The sequence below is a fragment of the Bufo gargarizans genome, chromosome 8 (assembly GCF_014858855.1).
Source record: "Bufo gargarizans isolate SCDJY-AF-19 chromosome 8, ASM1485885v1, whole genome shotgun sequence".
NCBI classification, from domain to species: Eukaryota; Metazoa; Chordata; class Amphibia; order Anura; family Bufonidae; genus Bufo; species Bufo gargarizans.
In genome coordinates, this window is record NC_058087.1 from 86,225,213 (window position 1) to 86,246,983 (window position 21,771).

Sequence of the window (21,771 nt, forward strand, 5' to 3'; positions counted from 1 at the left end):
TTGGCATATATTTAGGCCTAGCACACAGGCAGAGCAGAGAGGTCCCGTAACAGACAATCTGGCTTCATGTCAGCAGAGAATCAGTCTGCATGTCATAGCAGAGAATGAGGCTTCACGTCACCCACCACTGCAACAGTCCATTGGCATATATTTAGGCCTAGCACACAGGCAGAGCAGAGAGGTCCCGTAACAGACAATCTGGCTTCATGACAGCAGAGAATCAGTCTGCATGTCATAGCAGAGAATGAGGCTTCACGTCACCCACCACTGCAACAGTCCATTGGCATATATTTAGGCCTAGCACACAGGCAGAGCAGAGAGGTCCCGTAACAGACGATCTGGCTTCATGTCAGCAGAGAATCAGTCTGCATGTCATAGCAGAGAATGAGGCTTCACGTCACCCACCACTGCAACAGTCCATTGGCATATATTTAGGCCTAGCACACAGGCAGAGCAGAGAGGTCCCGTAACAGACAATCTGGCTTCATGTCAGCAGAGAATCAGTCTGCATGTCATAGCAGAGAATGAGGCTTCACGTCACCCACCACTGCAACAGTCCATTGGCATATATTTAGGCCTAGCACACAGGCAGAGCAGAGAGGTCCCGTAACAGACAATCTGGCTTCATGACAGCAGAGAATCAGTCTGCATGTCATAGCAGAGAATGAGGCTTCACGTCACCCACCACTGCAACAGTCCATTGGCATATATTTAGGCCTAGCACACAGGCAGAGCAGAGAGGTCCCGTAACAGACGATCTGGCTTCATGTCAGCAGAGAATCAGTCTGCATGTCATAGCAGAGAATGAGGCTTCACGTCACCCACCACTGCAACAGTCCATTGGCATATATTTAGGCCTAGCACACAGGCAGAGCAGAGAGGTCCCGTAACAGACAATCTGGCTTCATGACAGCAGAGAATCAGTCTGCATGTCATAGCAGAGAATGAGGCTTCACGTCACCCACCATGTCCGACCATGTCCACGACCATGTCCACGTCCGCGTCCCTTACTAGATGTTTTTCTCATTGTTATGGTTCACCACAACAACAAATATATTATTTGGCCCAATGTATTGTATTCAAATTCAGCGGGATATAAATTTGAGGCCTAGTATTTAGGCGCTGGGTGACCGGTATGGATTTAGTGACAGAATTAGACTTGGAAATGCACAGAAGCGTGTGTGTGTGAAGTTATTCTGAATGACCCAATGTGCACCTTGAATATTATATACCCTTTTAGGGATAGATTTCAAATAGCTCTGATATAGCAGAAACCACTAAATTATGAAATTGTTAAATTGGGAATTGTATTTAAACCCAGAACAAAAAATGTGCTTTGACGGACACTAAATAACTTTCCCAGCCACAACAGGACAGCGTTAACGAGAGATTTAGCAGGATATAAATTTGAGGCCTAGTATTTAGGCGCTGGGTGACAGGTATGGGTTTAGTGACAGAATTAGACTTAGAAATACACAGTAGCGGGTGTGTGTGAAGTTATTCTGAATGACCCAATGTGCACCTTGAATATTATATACCCTTTTAGGGATAGATTTCAAATAGCTCTGATATAGCAGAAACCACTAAATTATGAAATTGTTAAATTGGGAATTGTATTTAAACCCAGAACAAAAAATGTGCTTTGACGGACACTAAATAACTTTCCCAGCCACAACAGGACAGCGTTAACGAGAGATTTAGCAGGATATAAATTTGAGGCCTAGTATTTAGGCGCTGGGTGACAGGTATGGGTTTAGTGACAGAATTAGACTTAGAAATACACAGTAGCGGGTGTGTGTGAAGTTATTCTGAATGACCCAATGTGCACCTTGAATATTATATACCCTTTTAGGGATAGATTTCAAATAGCTCTGATATAGCAGAAACCACTAAATTATGAAATTGCTAAATTGGGAATTGTATTTCAACCCAGAACAAAAAATGTGCTTTGACGGACACTAAATAACTTTCCCAGCCACAACAGGACAGCGTTAACGAGAGATTTAGCAGGATATAAATTTGAGGCCTAGTATTTAGGCGCTGGGTGACAGGTATGGGTTTAGTGACAGAATTAGACTTGGAAATACACAGTAGCGGGTGTGTGTGAAGTTATTCTGAATGACCCAATGTGCACCTTGAATATTATATACCCTTTTAGGGATAGATTTCAAATAGCTCTGATATAGCAGAAACCACTAAATTATGAAATTGCTAAATTGGGAATTGTATTTCAACCCAGAACAAAAAATGTGCTTTGACGGACACTAAATAACTTTCCCAGCCACAACAGGACAGCGGTAACGAGAGATTTAGCAGGATATAAATTTGAGGCCTAGTATTTAGGCGCTGGGTGACAGGTATGGGTTTAGTGACAGAATTAGACTTGGAAATACACAGTAGCGGGTGTGTGTGAAGTTATTCTGAATGACCCAATGTGCACCTTGAATATTATATACCCTTTTAGGGATAGATTTCAAATAGCTCTGATATAGCAGAAACCACTAAATTATGAAATTGTTAAATTGGGAATTGTATTTAAACCCAGAACAAAAAATGTGCTTTGACGGACACTAAATAACTTTCCCAGCCACAACAGGACAGCGTTAACGAGAGATTTAGCAGGATATAAATTTGAGGCCTAGTATTTAGGCGCTGGGTGACAGGTATGGGTTTAGTGACAGAATTAGACTTAGAAATACACAGTAGCGGGTGTGTGTGAAGTTATTCTGAATGACCCAATGTGCACCTTGAATATTATATACCCTTTTAGGGATAGATTTCAAATAGCTCTGATATAGCAGAAACCACTAAATTATGAAATTGCTAAATTGGGAATTGTATTTAACCCAGAACAAAAAATGTGCTTTGACGGACACTAAATAACTTTCCCAGCCACAACAGGACAGCGTTAACGAGAGATTTAGCAGGATATAAATTTGAGGCCTAGTATTTAGGCGCTGGGTGACAGGTATGGGTTTAGTGACAGAATTAGACTTGGAAATACACAGTAGCGGGTGTGTGTGAAGTTATTCTGAATGACCCAATGTGCACCTTGAATATTATATACCCTTTTAGGGATAGATTTCAAATAGCTCTGATATAGCAGAAACCACTAAATTATGAAATTGCTAAATTGGGAATTGTATTTCAACCCAGAACAAAAAATGTGCTTTGACGGACACTAAATAACTTTCCCAGCCACAACAGGACAGCGGTAACGAGAGATTTAGCGGGATATAAATTTGAGGCCTAGTATTTAGGCGCTGGGTGACCGGTATGGATTTACTAACAGAATTGGACTTGGAAATGCACAGTAGCGTGTGTGTGAAGTTATTCTGAATGACCCTATGTGCACCTTGAATATTATATACCCTTTTAGGGATAGATTTCAAATAGCTCTGATATAGCAGAAACCACTAAATTATGAAATTGCTAAATTGGGAATTGTATTTCAACCCTGAACAAAAAATGTGCTTTGACGGACACTAAATAACTTGCCCAGCCACAACAGTACAGCGGTAACGACAGATTTAGCGGGATATAAATTTGAGGCCTAGTATTTAGGCGCTGGGTGACCGGTATGGATTTAGTGACAGAATTAGACTGGGATATGGCCAAAAAATAACTACACTATTGCTGGTTAAATGCACTTGGTGACGGGCGCAGCTTGCCCCTGATGTAGTATATGGACAAAAAATGAACAGACTATTGCTGGTTAAATGCACTTGGTGTCACAGCTTGACCAACCACACTACTGAGGGTTAAAAGCACTTGGTGACGGGCGCAGCTTGCCCCTGATGTAGTATATGGCCAAAAAATGAACAGACTATTGCTGGTTAAATGCACTTGGTGACGGGCGCAGCTTGCCCCTGATTTAGTATATGGCCAAAAAATGAACAGACTATTGCTGGTTAAATGCACTTGGTGTGATAGCTTGACCAACCACACTACTGAGGGTTAAATGCACTTGGTGACGGGCGCAGCTTGCCCCTGATGTAGTATATGGCCAAAAAATAAACAGACTATTGCTGGTTAAATGCACTTGGTGTGACAGCTTCACCCTGATGTAGGCTTTAGCCAAAAAACAACCACACCATTGAGGGTTAAATGCACTTGGTGACAGGCACAGCTTGCCCCTGATGTAGTATATGGCCAAAAAACAACCACACCATTGAGGGTTAAATGCACTTGGTGACAGGCGCAGCTTGCCCCTGATTTAGTATATGGCCAAAAAATGAACAGACTATTGCTGGTTAAATGCACTTGGTGTGACAGCTTCACCCTGATGTAGGCTTTAGCCAAAAAACAACCACACCATTGAGGGTTAAATGCACTTGGTCGCAGCTTGGATGCACTTGGTCGCAGCACCGCACAAGACACAAAATGGCCGCCGATCACCCCAGAAAAAAGTGACTGACAAACGGTCTGGGCAGCCTAAAAACAGTGAGTGAGCATTTGAATTTCAGCAGCTCAATGATGCACAGCTGCAGATCGATCGATTAATCAAGTGAAGTCCTTTGGAGGAGTTAATCTGCCTAATCTCGCCCTACTGTCGCATCCGCAACCTCTCCCTACGCTAATCAGAGCAGAGTGACGGGCGGCGCTATGTGACTCCAGCTTAAATAGAGGCTGGGTCACATGGTGCTCTGGCCAATCACAGCCATGCCAATAGTAGGCATGGCTGTGACGGCCTCTTGGGGCAAGTAGTATGACGCTTGTTGATTGGCTGCTTTGCAGCCTTTCAAAAAGCGCCAAGAAAGCGTCACAAAAGCGCCAAGAAAGCGACGAACACCGAACCCGAACCCGGACTTTTACGAAAATGTCCGGGTTCGGGTCCGTGTCACGGACACCCCAAAATTCGGTACGAACCCGAACTATACAGTTCGAGTTCGCTCATCCCTACTCCCAATACCAGTAACCGTACGGATACATTCAAATATTACCTGCTCACACAGCAGCAAGATGCTATCAGATGATTGAATATGGGGGTCCCTGCAGCGACGGTAGGTCCTGGGGAAAAGAGGATACTGGCTAGCTTTCCTCTATACCTAGAAGTAATCTCAGCTCTGATTGTGTCTATAATAAGAAACTGGGGAGTTTCTTAAATAATCTATCACGTTTTTATATGAACATAGGCTGGATGAGGTGCTGTACATTGAATATACGTATGTAGGGCTATAAGTGTACTCTGTTATGTGCCACTTGTGCAGGGGTGCGAGACTAGGGGACCATCTTGCTCAGGGGCTCATCTGGGGATTTATCTGTACCCCTGAAGGCCAGTCCAAGCCTGTCTCGTAAGCAGCCTTATAACTCTCGGTGCTGCGTTTTTATTGTAGGATCACTGACGTACTTCTAGAAAGTCCCTTTAACAGCTCCTCTTCTCCATGTGTACAGTGTATGGGAGATATCATAGCAGCTAGTCTGCTAGCTTCCTTAATAATTCAGGCAGAGGCACATGAATTCTTCGCAGCAATACAACACTATAACTTTACTATACATATCTTTACATATTTCTTTCCATAGGAGGATACATCACTTGAACATGATGCATAAACACATATTTATAGTCTCTTAATAGTTGCAAAGTCTCTCATTGGGCTCAGCAAGTTTAGCCTTTCTAATGGAATGGCACTGTCTCTTTATATATGGTCCATATATTAAGTTCATAAGTATTTGACCCAGAGGAGTATCTCCCTGCTACATGGGCAGTGTCAGAACTTAAGATATCAGGGACCCATCTCTGGGCCTCTCCTTACTTGCAGCCACACACTATCTCCTGGACCTTGGCAGGGAGTCACTTACTCCATGAAATTGAAGATGGTCAGTCAGGAAGAGACAGAGGTGCCTCCCTGAGTACTGCTCAAAAAGACAATAAAGAAAAACTATGGGGGGCAGTATACTAGATAAAATATCACTTTTAATAATTATAAGGAGATAAAAAACGGCCCCTACAGACAAACGACAAGTAAGACATGTACATACGTGTACACACCAAAAAACGGTTCAGATGAGAGACCAGTTGGGTACAGGTGTAATGTAAGTAGTGGGCTGGACCAATAGTGGCAGGCCGGGCGCAACTGTGTCACTTAAGATCAGCTAGCCCTATTGCCTCCCTGCTTGTCCTGGTCCGCCCTATACAATGTGTCCACGGGACGGGGTCCAAAAAGCCCCGCAAGGGGTGGCCCCGACTGGAACTCTCTTCCTGTATACGTGACCCTATTGAGGCCCTGACACAGGAAAAACACAAGCCGTCCGAAAGGACAGAAAGCATACAATATATGAAAAAGTAACCCCACCAACAGATGAATCCCCTGACAGGGGGATAGGGTGATGGTTATACTTATGTGTCCCGACGCATTTCTTCACAGGATGCCCCAGGATTCATCAGGGGACACGGGGCAATTACTGCAGGCAGAGTATGGCTGAGTCTAAGGATCACATAAAAAATGCAAAACATACAATAAGTATCATGACATAACATAGATGAGCCCCCATAACGTCAGCCCTCAATGGGCCTTGGAGGCAAATCACTTACGTTTTTAAATGGCAGCGGTCGGCGTATGGCTCAAAAACCACCATCAAGCTATGACCCAGGGTGGTGGTGTCCGCAGTGGTGGGGTGACCGGCAACTAATGGGGCGAATAACGCCCCCTTATAAAGGCTGTAGGGCCATGTGTAGTGTTCCAGGCGCCTCCGGCGCCCCTTGATGACGTCACAAGAGAAGTGAGTCGTCCGGTCATGTGACCGGAGGGATCGCACTCGCGCATGCGCAAACACGCTTCCATGCGCTTCATGGGCCCAGGTGGTACGCACAGCCGTACTTCCGCATTACGTGACCGCCGCAATGCGCCCATATAACAGGCTATTGTACCATCGCGGGGGTCACGTGATCGGAGCACAGCTAAAACAAGCTATCCCCGGTGACTAGAGTAAGCCTGGTCAGGCTAGACATCCAGAAGGGACGACATCACCCAAGGACAACAAACGGAGCATGCACAGCTGCTCCTACGGTCTGCATGCTCTTTCAGCTTGGTTGCCCCCTCACAAAAGTAAAACAAAAGGGGAGGGGGACTAGACTCCAGAAATTTAGGAGAATCAGATACAAGTGGGTACACGGGAGGGGAGCAGAGAACCTGCTCATAGATACAGTAAGATCATACCCTCCCCGTCCCTCATAAGTAAGGGGAAAGTGACAATGTGTGTCCGCTAATCCCCTATTGGACCAAAAATATACAGGGGTTAAATGACTGGGAAAACCTAAGCTTGGGATAAGACTGGAAAAAATTGGTATTTAGAGGAAGCAACTGAAATTTAGTTGCTCATTTAAGCCATGGGGGGCGACCGTATTCAAGGTAAAGGTCCACCAACACTCCCTTTGCAGGAGGAGCCTGTTCCAGTCTCCCCCCCCGTGTGGGTTTGGGCACCCGTTCGATGGCCATAAAGCTAATGGCTAAGGTACGTCCGTCATAGGATACCTGCACATGGCGTGCTATGGGGGTTTCTTTATTATTTCGGATGTCCCCGAAATGCTCCCCCATGCGTTTGCGTAACTCCCTAAACGTTTTTCCTATACAGGTCCTTCTCAAAAAATTAGCATATTGTGATAAAGTTCATAATTTTCTGTAATGTACTGATAAACATTAGACTTTCATATATTTTAGATTCATTACACACCAACTGAAGTAGTTCAAGCCTTTTATTGTTTTAATATTGATGATTTTGGCATACAGCTCATGAAAACCCAAATTTCCTATCTCAAAAAATTAGCATATTTCATCCGACCAATAAAAGAAAAGTGTTTTTAATACAAAAAAAGTCAACCTTCAAATAATTCTGTTCAGTTATGCACTCAATACTTGGTCGGGAATCCTTTTGCAGAAATGACTGCTTCAATGCGGCGTGGCATGGAGGCAATCACCCTGTGGCACTGCTGAGGTGTTATGGAGGCCCAGGATGCTTCGATAGCGGCCTTAAGCTCATCCAGAGTGTTGGGTCTTGCGTCTCTCAACTTTCTCTTCCCAATATCCCACAGATTCTCTATGGGGTTCAGGTCAGGAGAGTTGGCAGGCCAATTGAGCACAGCAATACCATGGTCAGTAAACCATTTACCAGTGGTTTTGGCACTGTGAGCAGGTGCCAGGTCGTGCTGAAAAATGAAATCTTCATCTCCATAAAGCTTTTCAGCAGATGGAAGAATGAAGTGCTCCAAAATCTCCTGATAGCTAGCTGCATTGACCCTGCCCTTGATAAAACACAGTGGACCAACACCAGCAGCTGACATGGCACCCCAGACCATTTCTGACTGTGGGTACTTGACACTGGACTTCAGGCATTTTGGCATTTCCCTCTCCCCAGTCTTCCTCCAGACTCTGGCACCTTGATTTCCGAATGACATGCAACAGTCCAGTGCTGCTTCTCTGTAGCCCAGGTCAGGCGCTTCTGCCGCTGTTTCTGGTTCAAAAGTGGCTTGACCTAGGGAATGCGGCACCTGTAGCCCATTTCCTGCACACGCCTGTACACGGTGGCTCTGGATGTTTCTACTCCAGACTCAGTCCACTGCTTCCGCAGGTCCCCCAAGGTCTGGAATCGGTTCTTCTCCACAATCTTCCTCAGGGTCCGGTCACCTCTTCTCGTTGTGCAGCGTTTTCTGCCACACTTTTTCCTTCCCACAGACTTCCCACTGAGGTGCCTTGATACAGCACTCTGGGAACAGCCTATTCGTTCAGAAATTTCTTTCTGTGTCTTACCCTCTTTCTTGAGGGTGTCAATGATGGCCTTCTGGACAGCAGTCAGGTCGGCAGTCTTACCCATGATTGCGGTTTTGAGTAATGAACCAGGCTGGGAGTTTTTAAAAGCCTCGGGAATCTTTTGCAGGTGTTTAGAGTTAATTAGTTGATTCAGATGATTAGGTTAATAGCTCGTTTAGAGAACCTTTTCATGATATGCTAATTTTTTGAGATAGGAAATTTGGGTTTTCATGAGCTGTATGCCAAAATCATCAATATTAAAACAATAAAAGGCTTGAACTACTTCAGTTGGTGTGTAATGAATCTAAAATATATGAAAGTCTAATGTTTATCAGTACATTACAGAAAATTATGAACTTTATCACAATATGCTCATTTTTTGAGAAGGACCTGTATAGCGAAGTCCACATATACAGGTTGCCAAGTAGATCACACCTGCCGTGCGGCAGTTCACAAAGCCCTTCATTTGGTAGACAGTATTTTCTGGTTCCCCAACAAAGGTCTTTCCTTGTGAGAGACTGCCACAGAAACTACAGTGTCCACACCTATGGCATCCTGTCACAGGTGTGTTCAGCCACGTCAGTGGTTTTACTGATGGAGAGAAGTGGCTGTGCACCAATCTATCTAGAAGATTGTTGCCTCTTCGGAAGGTCAGTGAGACACTAGGACTTAGCACGTCAGAGAGGTCGGGGTCCATCAAGAGTGTCTCCCAGTGTCGTGCCAGGATACGCCTTACTTGAGTGGCCGCTGCGTCAAATGTTCCAATCACCCGGACAGTACTTTGAGATTCCTTCACCCTACTGGTTGAGGGGTGGAGAAGTTCAGTCCGCGTACGCAATTTGGTTTTTTCATACGCCATTCTGAGGGTCCTATCAGGATACCCTCTCTCCTGGAATCTTGATCTCAAGTCCTTCGCATGGCGCTTGAAATCACTGGACTCAGAACAATTGCGTTTCAATCTCAAGTACTGTCCGGTTGGAATCCCTCTCTTAAGAGGCACAGGGTGGCAGCTGTCCCACCTGAGAAGGGAGTTGGTGGAGGTGGGTTTTCGATATATGGATGTGCTAAGGCCGGCCTTCCCGTCCCTGCAGATGACAACATCCAGAAACGGGAGGCGGTCTTTTACAATCACCGAGGTGAACCTCAAGTTAAAGCTGTTTGTATTCAACTCCGAGACAAACCTCTCGAAGTCACTCTCTGGTCCGCTCCACAGCACGAAAATATCATCGATGTAGCGTGACCAGAGAGCCACCAAGCCGGCGAACCATGGTGACGGTCCGGCAAACACCACGAACTCCTCCCACCAGCCCAGGAGCAAGTTGGCGTACGATGGCGCACAAGAGCTACCTATCGCGGTGCCCCTGAGCTGGTGGTAGATGCGCCCGTCGAACTGGAAAAAATTGCTCACCAAAATGAACCTTAGCAGTTCGAGAGTAAAGGTGTTATGCTGCCTAAATTGTTGGCCCCTGGTCTTAAGGTAGTGACTGCTAGCTTCAAGACCTCGCTCATGTGGAATGGAGGAGTATAAAGCCTCTACATCCACGGAGGCCAAAAACCAGTGTGGTTCAATACATATGTCCTCCAGTTTACCCAATAGATCACCAGTGTCCCTAATATAGGACGGCAATGATGTTACAAATGGGCGTAGCACCTTGTCCACGTATATGCCACAGTTTTGGGACAGGCTTCCAACCCCTGAGACAATTGGACGTCCCCTGATAGGAGTTGTCTCTTTATACACTTTAGGCAGGCAATAGAAAGTAGCCGTGACCGGGTGGGGTGGATACAAAAAATCGTATTCATCACCATTAATCAGGGAGGCTTTTTTTGCTTTTTCGAGGATTTGTTTCAGAGTCCCCTGTAGGTTGGGGGTAGGGTTACTGGGAAGTGTCTCATACCCCATCACATCCTCCAGGATTGACAAACACATTCTTCTATAGTCCAGCACATATAGAAGGTGGTCTCTCATCTGACCCGGTTTTTTGTGTGTACACGTATGTACATGTCTTACTTGTCGTTTGTCTGTAGGGGCCGTTTTTTATCTCCTTTTAATTATTAAAAGTGATATTTTATCTAGTATACTGCCCCCCATAGTTTTTCTTTATTGTCTTTTTGAGCAGTACTCAGGGAGGCACCTCTGTCTCTTCCTGACTGACCATCTTCAATTTCATTTAGCACTATCAGGGGAATGTCAGGATTTCTCAGCACTGGGTTAGACAGGAACATCTGGGTATCAGAGGCCAGTGTGGTTTTCTCTAAGCAATTGTTTGTTCAGAAGAAATACACCCCTACCCTGAATGGAGCATTCTCTGAACTCACCCGTCTCTACAGGGAACACATCAGCTCTTGATGGGAGGTGCAGGGCCTGGAGCACTAATATTAAACAGGGAATTGTGCCTAGGGGTCTCCGTATAACCTTGACTCCTGCACACCGCATCAGGAACCCTGAGTTCCTGAAGAGATGGGAAAGGGAGGCAACATCAAGCTCCCTAAGATTAATGCAGCTCCTCTTGGATGAAGAGAGGCTGGTTCTGAGTAGAGCAGAAAGCAGTCTCAATGAACAAATCGAGATAGCCAAGAAGTTCCAGTCCGAACCAGAATTCCCGACCAAGGAGATACAATTGCAGAATACGGTGGAGCGGTTTCAATATCAATTGAAGGACCGCAAACATAAGCAATTCAATAAGGACTCTCAGGACTTCCGTGACAATAGGGCATATCAATTTCTGACTAACCCACCAGCCACTCAAAATACAGACCTTTCCTCCACGGATACGGAAACGTCTGACGTAGAGAAGGAAAGATTCCCCAAGAATAAGGGGCGTGGACGTGGGTCATATAGAGCCAGGGGACGCAACAATCGCCCAAGACAGAACCCACAAACCCCCCCCCCCAAAATCCTCCGGTACAGACATCAGGCTCACCTTTTTTAGACCAGGGGGCACACTACTACCCCCTGAGGAGTCGGAACATCCAGTCTTAGAGGCTACACAAGATTCCCCTCCCTCCTTAGACAAACGGGTAATAAATCTCTCTCCCCGCGTGCTCTCACAAGTAGAACTTAATCTGCTGGGACGTGGGTTATCGTTTCTCCCAACGAACAAATTCGATATGTTTAGGTGGACGAGGGACCTCCACCTTTTTGCCCGAAGATTAAAATGGCATAAATTCCATAAACTCAAGGATAGGAAGGAAAGCCGCGAACTGGGTGTCCCTGTTGACATTCTAAAAGACGTCCATCTCCTCTTTAACCTCGACCGAGTGCCACCCAATGCTGAAGGACTAGGCCCCTTTACGTCATTAAAAAATAAAAGCGTTAGAATGCCTCCGATGGATGATGTATCCTGTGTGGATGTGTTTTTACAACATGTCACCGCAGATTTAACTTCCATACACCGTATTCCGCCCAGATTTAACTGCAGCAGGGAGGAGAGGTTGGCAATCACAGATCTGGAAAGCGATAAAAGCATAATTATCAAACCTAAAGATAAGGGGGGCAATATCGTGGTGATGGATGTGCTGGACTATAGAAGAATGTGTTTGTCAATCCTGGAGGATGGGACGGGGTATGAGACACTTCCCAGTAACCCTACCCCCAACCTACAGGGGACTCTGAAACAAATCCTCGAAAAAACAAAAAAAAGCCTGCCTGATTAATGGTGATGAATACGATTTTTTGTATCCACCCCACCCGGTCACGGCTACTTTCTATTGCCTGCCTAAAGTGCATAAAGAGACAACTCCTATCAGGGGACGTCCAATTGTCTCAGGGGTTGGAAGCCTGTCCCAAAACTGTGGCATATACGTGGACAAGGTGCTACGCCCATTTGTAACATCATTGCCGTCCTATATTAGGGACACCGGTGATCTTTTGGGTAAACTGGAGGACATATGTATTGAACCACACTGGTTTTTGGCCTCCATGGATGTAGAGGCTTTATACTCCTCCATTCCACATGAGCGAGGTCTTGAAGCTAGCAGTCACTACCTTAAGACCAAGGGCCAACAATTTAGGCAGCATAACACCTTTACTCTCGAACTGCTAAGGTTCATTTTGGTGAGCAATTTTTTCCAGTTCGACGGGCGCATCTACCACCAGCTCAGGGGCACCGCGATAGGTAGCTCTTGTGCGCCATCGTACGCCAACTTGCACTGGGCTGGTGGGAGGAGTCCGTGGTGTTTGCCGAACCGTCACCATGGTTCGCCGGCTTGGTGGCTCTTTGGTCACGCTCCATCGACGATATTTTCGTGCTGTGGAGCGGACCAGTGAGTGACTTCGAGAGGTTTGTCTCGGAGTTGAATACAAACAGCTTTAACTTGAGGTTCACCTCGGTGATTGTAAAAGACCGCCTCCCGTTTCTGGATGTTGTCATCTGCAGGGACGGGAAGGCCGGCCTTAGCACATCCATATATCGAAAACCCACCTCCACCAACTCCCTTCTCAGGTGGGACAGCTGCCACCCTGTGCCCCTTAAGAGAGGGATTCCAACCGGACAGTACTTGAGATTGAAACGCAATTGTTCTGAGTCCAGTGATTTCAAGCGCCATGCGAAGGACCTGAGATCAAGATTCCAGGAGAGAGGGTATCCTGATAGGACCCTCAGAATGGCGTATGAAAAAACCAAATTGCGTACGCGGACTGAACTTCTCCACCCCTCAACCAGTAGGGTGAAGGAATCTCAAAGTACTGTCCGGGTGATTGGAACATTTGACGCAGCGGCCACTCAAGTAAGGCGTATCCTGGCACGACACTGGGAGACACTCTTGATGGACCCCGACCTCTCTGACGTGCTAAGTCCTAGTGTCTCACTGACCTTCCGAAGAGGCAACAATCTTCGAGATAGATTGGTGCACAGCCACTTCTCTCCATCAGTAAAACCACTGACGTGGCTGAACACACCTGTGACAGGATGCCATAGGTGTGGACACTGTAGTTTCTGTGGCAGTCTCTCACAAGGAAAGACCTTTGTTGGGGAACCAGAAAATACTGTCTACCAAATAAAGGGCTTTGTGAACTGCCGCACGGCAGGTGTGATCTACTTGGCAACCTGTATATGTGGACTTCGTTATATAGGTAAAACGTTTAGGGAGTTACGCAAACGCATGGGGGAGCATTTCGGGGACATCCGAAATAATAAAGAAACCCCCATAGCACGCCATGTGCAGGTATCCTATGACGGACGTACCTTAGCCATTAGCTTTATGGCCATCGAACGGGTGCCCAAACCCACACGGGGGGGAGACTGGAACAGGCTCCTCCTGCAAAGGGAGTGTTGGTGGACCTTTACCTTGAATACGGTCGCCCCCCATGGCTTAAATGAGCAACTAAATTTCAGTTGCTTCCTCTAAATACCAATTTTTTCCAGTCTTATCCCAAGCTTAGGTTTTCCCAGTCATTTAACCCCTGTATATTTTTGGTCCAATAGGGGATTAGCGGACACACATTGTCACTTTCCCCTTACTTATGAGGGACGGGGAGGATATGATCTTACTGGATCTATGAGCAGGTTCTCTGCTCCCCTCCCGTGTCCCCACTTGTATCTGATTCTCCTAAATTTCTGGAGTCTAGTCCCCCTCCCCTTTTGTTTTACTTTTGTGAGGGGGCAACCAAGCTGAAAGAGTATGCAGACCGAAGGAGCGGCTGTGCATGCTCCGTTTGTTGTCCCTGGGTGATGTGGTCCCTTCTGGATGTCTAGCCTGACCAGGCTTACTCTAGTCACCGGGGATAGCTTGTTTTAGCTGTGCTCCGATCACGTGACCCCCGCGATGGTACAATAGCCTGTTATATGGGCGCATTGCGGCGGTCACGTGATGCAGAAGTACGGCTGTGCGTTCCACCTGGGCCCATGAAGCGCATGGAAGCGTGTTTGCGCATGCGCGAGTGCGATCCCTCCGGTCACATGACCGGACGACTCACTTCTCTTGTGACGTCATCAAGGGGCGCCGGAGGCGCCTGGAACACTACACATGGCCCTACAGCCTTTATAAGGGGGCGTTATTCGCCCCATTAGTTGCCGGTCACCCCACCACTGCGGACACCACCACCCTGGGTCATAGCTTGATGGTGGTTTTTGAGCCATACGCCGACCGCTGCCATTTAAAAACGTAAGTGATTTGCCTCCAAGGCCCATTGAGGGCTGACATTATGGGGGCTCATCTATGTTATGTCATGATACTAATTGTATGTTTTGCATTTTTAATGTGATCCTTAGACTCAGCCATACTCTGCCTGCAGTAATTGCCCCGTGTCCCCTGATGAATCCTGGTGCATCCTGTGAAGAAACGCGTCGGGACACATAAGTATAACCATCACCCTATCCCCCTGCCAGGGGATTCATCTGTTGGTGGGGTTACTTTTTCATATATTGTATGCTTTCTGTCCTTTCGGACGGCTTGTGTTTTTCCTGTGTCAGGGCCTCAATAGGGTCACGTATACAGGAAGAGAGTTCCAGTCGGGGCCACCCCTTGCGGGGCTTTTTGGACCCCGTCCCGTGGACACATTGTATAGGGCGGACCAGGACAAGCAGGGATGCAATAGGGCTAGCTGATCTTAAGTGACACAGTTGCGCCCGGTCTGCCACTATTGGTCCAGCCCACTACTTACATTACACCTGTACCCAACTGGTCTCTCATCTGAACCGTTTTTTTGTGTGTACACGTATGTACATGTCTTACTTGTCGTTTGTCTGTAGGGGCCGTTTTTTATCTCCTTATAATTATTAAAAGTGATATTTTATCTAGTATACTGCCCCCCATAGTCACTTACTCCACTCAAGTATATCCAGGGGCTGATGCACATACCGGGGCATTGGCTCCTCTTTGGCCCAGCAACACTAACCCTTTTCCCGCTGCCTCTTCTCTCTTAGGGCTCTTTCACACTAGCGAGTTTCCGTCCGGGTGCAATATGTGAAGCAAACGCATAGCATCCGGACTGAATCCTGACCCATTAATTTCAATGGTCTGTGTACATGAGCATTGTTTTTCGCGCATTATTTCTGCATTCATGAAAAATCGCAGCATGTTCTATGTTGTACATTTTTCACGCAGCTCTGGTTCCATAGAAGTGAATGAGGCTTGCATGAAAAATGGATTGCATATGAATGCAATGTGTTTTTCACTGATGGTTGCTGGGAGATGTACATTGTTATTCTTCAGGTCTTTTTTTTCCACGTGCGTGAAAAACACATCAAAAACTGACTGCACACGTGCAAAAAAAATGCGAACACCGAATGCAAATGCAATCGCAGACAAGACTCAACTTGCGTGCAAAACCATCAGTTTTTTCCTGAACAGATTGTGACACAATCCATATTGTTCCTGTCCTTAGAGGACCCAGCCAGGGGCGTAGCTATAGGGGGTGCAGAGGTAGCAGTCTGTACCGGGCCCAGGAGCCTGAGGGGACTCAAAGACCCTTGTGCCACATAAGACACTGGCATTATAGAAAGTGCATACTGGTTAATTTACACCTCTGGCTGGAGGGAAGGGGTTAGGTCAAGAATTTGGCATGAGGGGGTGCCCTTTCAATGTTTGCCTCAGGCAGCAGGAAGGCTATGTGCTCCCCTGCCTCTTGCCAACAAGCACTGAGGGACGGGGGCCCAAGCTGAACTCTTGCACCAGGGCCCATGAGCTTTTAGCTACGCCCCTGGACCCAGATTTTTTCAGCTGGCATATGGTCAGTACTAGTCGCTAATGCAGCTGTTTGCTGGATCCTCAGCAGCACTGTGGGCCACTTCTCTACCTCTTGCAGCCATCTCACAGTCACCACAGCCACAGTGACTGCTGCCACTGCTCTAGGGTAGCCACTCAGACCACCCTCAAAAGCCAGACTTTATAACCCCGCCCCTGACAAGCCACGCCCCCACCTCATTAGGTCACACCCCCAGCACACAGCCAACGGAGATTTAAAAAAATGAAATGCAAAACAAACTTCAGTTTTCTCCCTGCAGTTCACACTCAGACAGTGCAGACACAGTGCTGCTTTCTGAGTGTGATCTGCTACAAAGGACATCCCTGCATCCGTCCAGGCCCTGTGCCAGATGGAGGACAGGGGGTCAGAAAGCCGGTCTGTCCGGCCAAAAATGGGACCTCTGGCCACCCTACACTGCTCCCTAGCCAGTGACTAGTTCAGGCCTATTTAGTGACACTCAGCCGGGGAATACACGTGCAGTACACCGCCCTGCAGGGTATTGCGATGGTGAGGTTGCGGTTAATAGGCAAACAAGGGTTGCTCTTGGTTACTCACAGTTTATCCGAGACCCTGGGCAGGCGTACAGCAGTGATGGAGAGGCTGGCACAGAAGACCTCTGGGGTACTCTCGGTGTATAGGGGCCAGGCCTGATGGTAGATGAGGTGCCCTGGATGTTGCAGGTGTTTAATGTGTCGGGGGCAAGGTCCCTTTAAGATTCGTGACGCCAGTGCCTGTAATGGTGGCACACCGATGTGATAGGAATAATTGAGGAACATGTGGTTTGTGGTGAACCAAAACTTCCTTTACTGGTTTACAGTTAACTTTGTACAGTCTAGGTTCAGTTCCACATGGCAGTAGCAATAATAAGCAGGCTTTATACAAATGGCAAGCACAATGTTCTTTGCAAGATACTCAGAGGGTTAAAACACTTACAGAACAGGCTGCACCTTTTCCTCAGAAATCCTGTGCACTATTCCTCAGAACTCCTGTCTGTCTTGATCCCAAGGCCTGTATGCCCTAATTGCTGGCTTTATCCTTGGTAGAAAACTTCCTCAGGTATATATCCTTGCTTTAGGTAAAATCCTTCTGCCCTTCAGCCCTCAGGTTGGCTGGTTCCTCTTCTGCTCTGCACTTTAGTTGTGGGAACTGCAGGTTTCTCAGGAGGTAAACCCTTCCTCTGGTGATCAGCTAGAAGCCTGGGCTGTCTAGCTGCATGTCAGAGCCTGCACCTCAGCTCCTCTCTGGCTAAAGTGTCCTCTTGCTTCTGACTCTGCACACAGACTACCTCTTCCCTGGCTGGGCCTAACTATATATATTAGGGGTTCCCAAGCTACACCCTAATAGGCCTTCTACACACATCACAGGGAAAATACACAAAAATACATATACAAATACATTAAAATGGACTGTTAAATACGATGCCACTGTTCCACAGGAGGTGGAGAACAACGTGGCCCAATTGCTACTACACCAGTTTCATGGTAGACAGTGTCCTCTGTGCCTGGCTGAACCAGACAATCTTAGCATCTCCCCTACAACAGCAACCACTGCTGTAGGCTCTTCTCCTCCCACATGGCTCCCAACAGCCATTTTTATTGGGGCCCCTCCTCCCTTTTTGCATCAAAATGGGGCTGGCATATTGTCCTGCACTGCTCTCTCCATAGTGCAGCGAATTTGTTGTGCAGCATCACCACCTAGTGGCCGCATGTCACCACTACAGTCCATAAACATTATACTGAGCAGGGCACACCCCCAACTCCTAGAAATGTGGCGCTGCATTTCCTGCATTCCACATGGAGGCGGCACTTCCAAAGTGGGTATGCTTTTCCACCAGCTTACAGTACATTAGCCTATTCTATCATTATTAGAACAAGTAAAAAGTTTAACTTACTGTGGTCCAGGTATAGATGTAGCCGTCAATATTTAGAACAGGCAAGACATACAGATCTATATTCTTTAGAATTTTCTCTATACGGGAATCACTTTGGTGGTTCTGTATTATCTGGAAAATAAGTTGTGGAGTTAACATTTTCATTTTTTTATTTTTCACGTATCTTAATTTGAAAGGCCCCATCGTGTGGAGAATATATAATAGAGGACGTCCCATTGATTCTAATGAGGCTGTTTATGAATTTGAAGTCCCTTGAATTTTCATAGGAGTCCTATGAGATGTTAGCAAACATGTATGTTTATACTTGATTATAAAATGTACATTTATATATCACTCTTCTAGACAATTATGTCATTTGTGTAATCAATATCTCTAGACAGCAGAATCAACCACTAAACACAGAATTATTTTGGTCCTTCCCATAATATCTGATGAATGGTTATACAGAGACTTATAACTGTAGACGGTAGGGCTCACCTCTTTGACAAACCACTGGCAGAAGGCTGGAGCAATCCATTCACGAGCATGAATGCCACAATCCATCCAGATAATCTTCTTAGCTGCATTTGAAGGCTTGCTGATCTGTCAAGTGAGCCAAATAGCAGTATCTCAACCATTTTGTGAGCTGAGGTCAGTGGTTATTTCATCTTTTTAGAAATGTATGGGGTCATTTATCAAACTGGTGCAAAGTAGCACTGGCTTAGTTGCCCATAGCAACCAATCAGATCCCACCTTCCATTTTTCAAAGGAGCTATCAAAAATGAAAGGTGGGTTGCTATGGGCAACTAAGCCAGTTCTACTTTACACCAGTTTGATAAATGACCCCACTCGTTTTTCTTTTCATGAAACAGTTTGACCTCTGATATTGCATCATTCTCATCGTCTACCAATAAATAAAATTACCCCCCCACCACCAAAAAAAGTGTACTTTATGGAAATATGCTGTATATTCTATCCATTGGTTTATATGTGGCACTTTATATTTTTTGTTGAATTGAGTATAGAACAGCATTTGTAAATTTGGGTTAATATGAATTCTGAATGACATACCGTATTTTTCGCCCTATAAGACGCACCTTCCCATAAGACGCACCTAGGTTTTTGAGGAGGAAAATATGAAAAAAATATTTTGAACCAAAAGGTGTGCTTTTGGTGGGGTTTGAACTAATGGTGGTCTGTGGATGACACTATTATGGGGGATCTGTGGGTGACACTGTTATGGGGATCTCTGGATGGATCTTATTGGGGTCTCTGGATGGCACTGTTATGGGGATCAGTGGATGACACTGTTATGGGGGGGATCTGTGGATGACACATATATAGCATCTTATGCTATGTGTCATCCACAGATCCCTTCCATAACAGTGTCCCTGTAGTGTGAATGACCCCCAATACAGGGGGTGGGGGTCGCATCTGGTTTTATAATGACAGGTCTGTGCAGTGACTGTATTCTACTACACGGGCCCCGCTCACTGTATATAATCTTAACTATAATTGTAGGCATTGTTAATATATAAAAATTCAGGGTAATCAGCGTCTGTGTTACTTACAAGCGCTCGGTAGCAGAGAGGAGGAAGGCCGGGAGGACAGGTGCTGGCAGCATGAGTGACTACGTCACGCGCCTGCGCTGCCTACTTCATTCATAAAGTGGGCGGCGAAGGCGTGTGACGTAGTGACTCACGCTGCCAGCGCCCACCCTCCCAGCCTGCCTCCTCCCTCCTCTCTGCTACTAAACGCTTGTAAGTATACAGGTGCTGATTACCAGGGGCGGATTAAGTGCATGATAGGCCCGGGGCTGTCTACCCAATTTTAAAATACATACGATTATGATAAAAAAAAGACTTGGAGGAGAAGATGAGATGCAGGTCACAGTAGTGAGCAGCTCTACACATAGGGGAATACAGCACCGCATACCTGTTACATCCAGGGACATCTCCTGTCATGTAGACCTTCTCTTTCCTCTTCTCCTCCGTTTGACCCAGACCACCATGACTAATTCTTTCAGCTGCATCTCGTCTCTACAGAGTTTGTTACAGACACGTTAGATTTCTCATAATTGGGGTCATATATCAAACTGGTGTAAAGTAGAACTGGCTTATGTGCCCATAGCAGCCAATCAGATTCCACCTTTCATTTTCCAAAGAAGCTGTGAAAAATGAAAGGTGAAATCTGTTGCTATGGGCAACTAAGCCAGTTCTACTTTACACCAGTTTGATAAATTACTCCAAAGGTCCCTATAGTGTCTACAGCAGCTATAATGTCCCCTAGAGGCCACCAGTAATTTCCCCCAAACTGCCCCATATAGTAATTTCCCCCAAACTGCCCCATATAGTAATTTCCCCCAAACTGCCCCATATAGTAATTTCCCCCAAACTGCCCCATATAGTAACTTCCCCCAAACTGCCCCATATAGTAATTTCCCCCAAACTGCCCCATATAGTAATTTCCCCCAAACTGCCCCATATAGTAATTTCCCCCAAACTGCCCCATATAGTAATTTCCCCCAAACTGCCCCATATAGTAATTTCCCCCACACTGCCCCATATAGTAATTTCCCCCACACTGCCCCATACAGTAATTTCCCCCAAACTGCCCCATTTAGTAATTTCCCCCAGACTGCCCCATATAGTAATTTCCCCCAAACTGCCCCATATAGTAATTTCCCCCAAACTGCCCCATATAGTAATTTCCCCCAAACTGCCCCATATAGTAATTTCCCCCAAACTGCCCCATATAGTAATTTCCCCCAGACTGCCCCATATAGTAATTTCCCCCAGACTGCCCCATATAGTAATTTCCCCCAGACTGCCCCATATAGTAATTTCCCCCAGACTGCCCCATATAGTAATTTCCCCCAGACTGCCCCATATAGTAATTTCCCCCAGACTGCCCCATATAGTAATTTCCCCAGACTGCCCCATATAGTAATTTCCCCCAGACTGCCCCATATAGTAATTTCCCCCAGACTGCCCCATATAGTAATTTCCCCCAGACTGCCCCATATAGTAATTTCCCCAGACTGCCCCATATAGTAATTTCCCCCAGACTGCCCCATATAGTAATTTCCCCCAGACTGCCCCATATAGTAATTTCCCCCAGACTGCCCCATATAGTAATTTCCCCCAAACTGCCCCATATAGTAATTTCCCCCAAACTGCCCCATATAGTAATTTCCCCCAAACTGCCCCATATAGTAATTTCCCCCAAACTGCCCCATATAGTAATTTCCCCCAAACTGCCCCATATAGTAATTTCCCCCACACTGCCCCATTTAGTAATTTCCCCCACACTGCCCCCATATAGTAATTTCTCCCACACTGCCCCCATATAGTAATTTCTCCCACACTGCCCCCATATAGTAATTTCCCGCACACTGCCCCATATAGTAATTTCCCCCACACTACCCCCATATAGTAATTTCTCCCACACTGCCCCATATAGTAATT

The 21,771-nt window shown here is 46.3% G+C and overlaps 1 protein-coding gene across 3 annotated transcripts in view; it reads right to left on the reverse strand.

The window, feature by feature from the left end:
* The window catches only part of CPO (carboxypeptidase O), a 224,946-nt gene that overhangs the window by 126,377 nt on the left and 76,798 nt on the right, over positions 1-21,771 (reverse strand). For all 3 annotated transcript variants that reach the window (XM_044304955.1, XM_044304954.1, XM_044304953.1), the window contains 2 exons: positions 18,803-18,907; positions 18,326-18,436 (listed from right to left, as the gene is read on the reverse strand). In XM_044304955.1, coding sequence (XP_044160890.1) covers positions 18,326-18,436; positions 18,803-18,907 — 216 coding nt within the window. The remainder of the gene's footprint in view (positions 1-18,325; positions 18,437-18,802; positions 18,908-21,771) is intronic.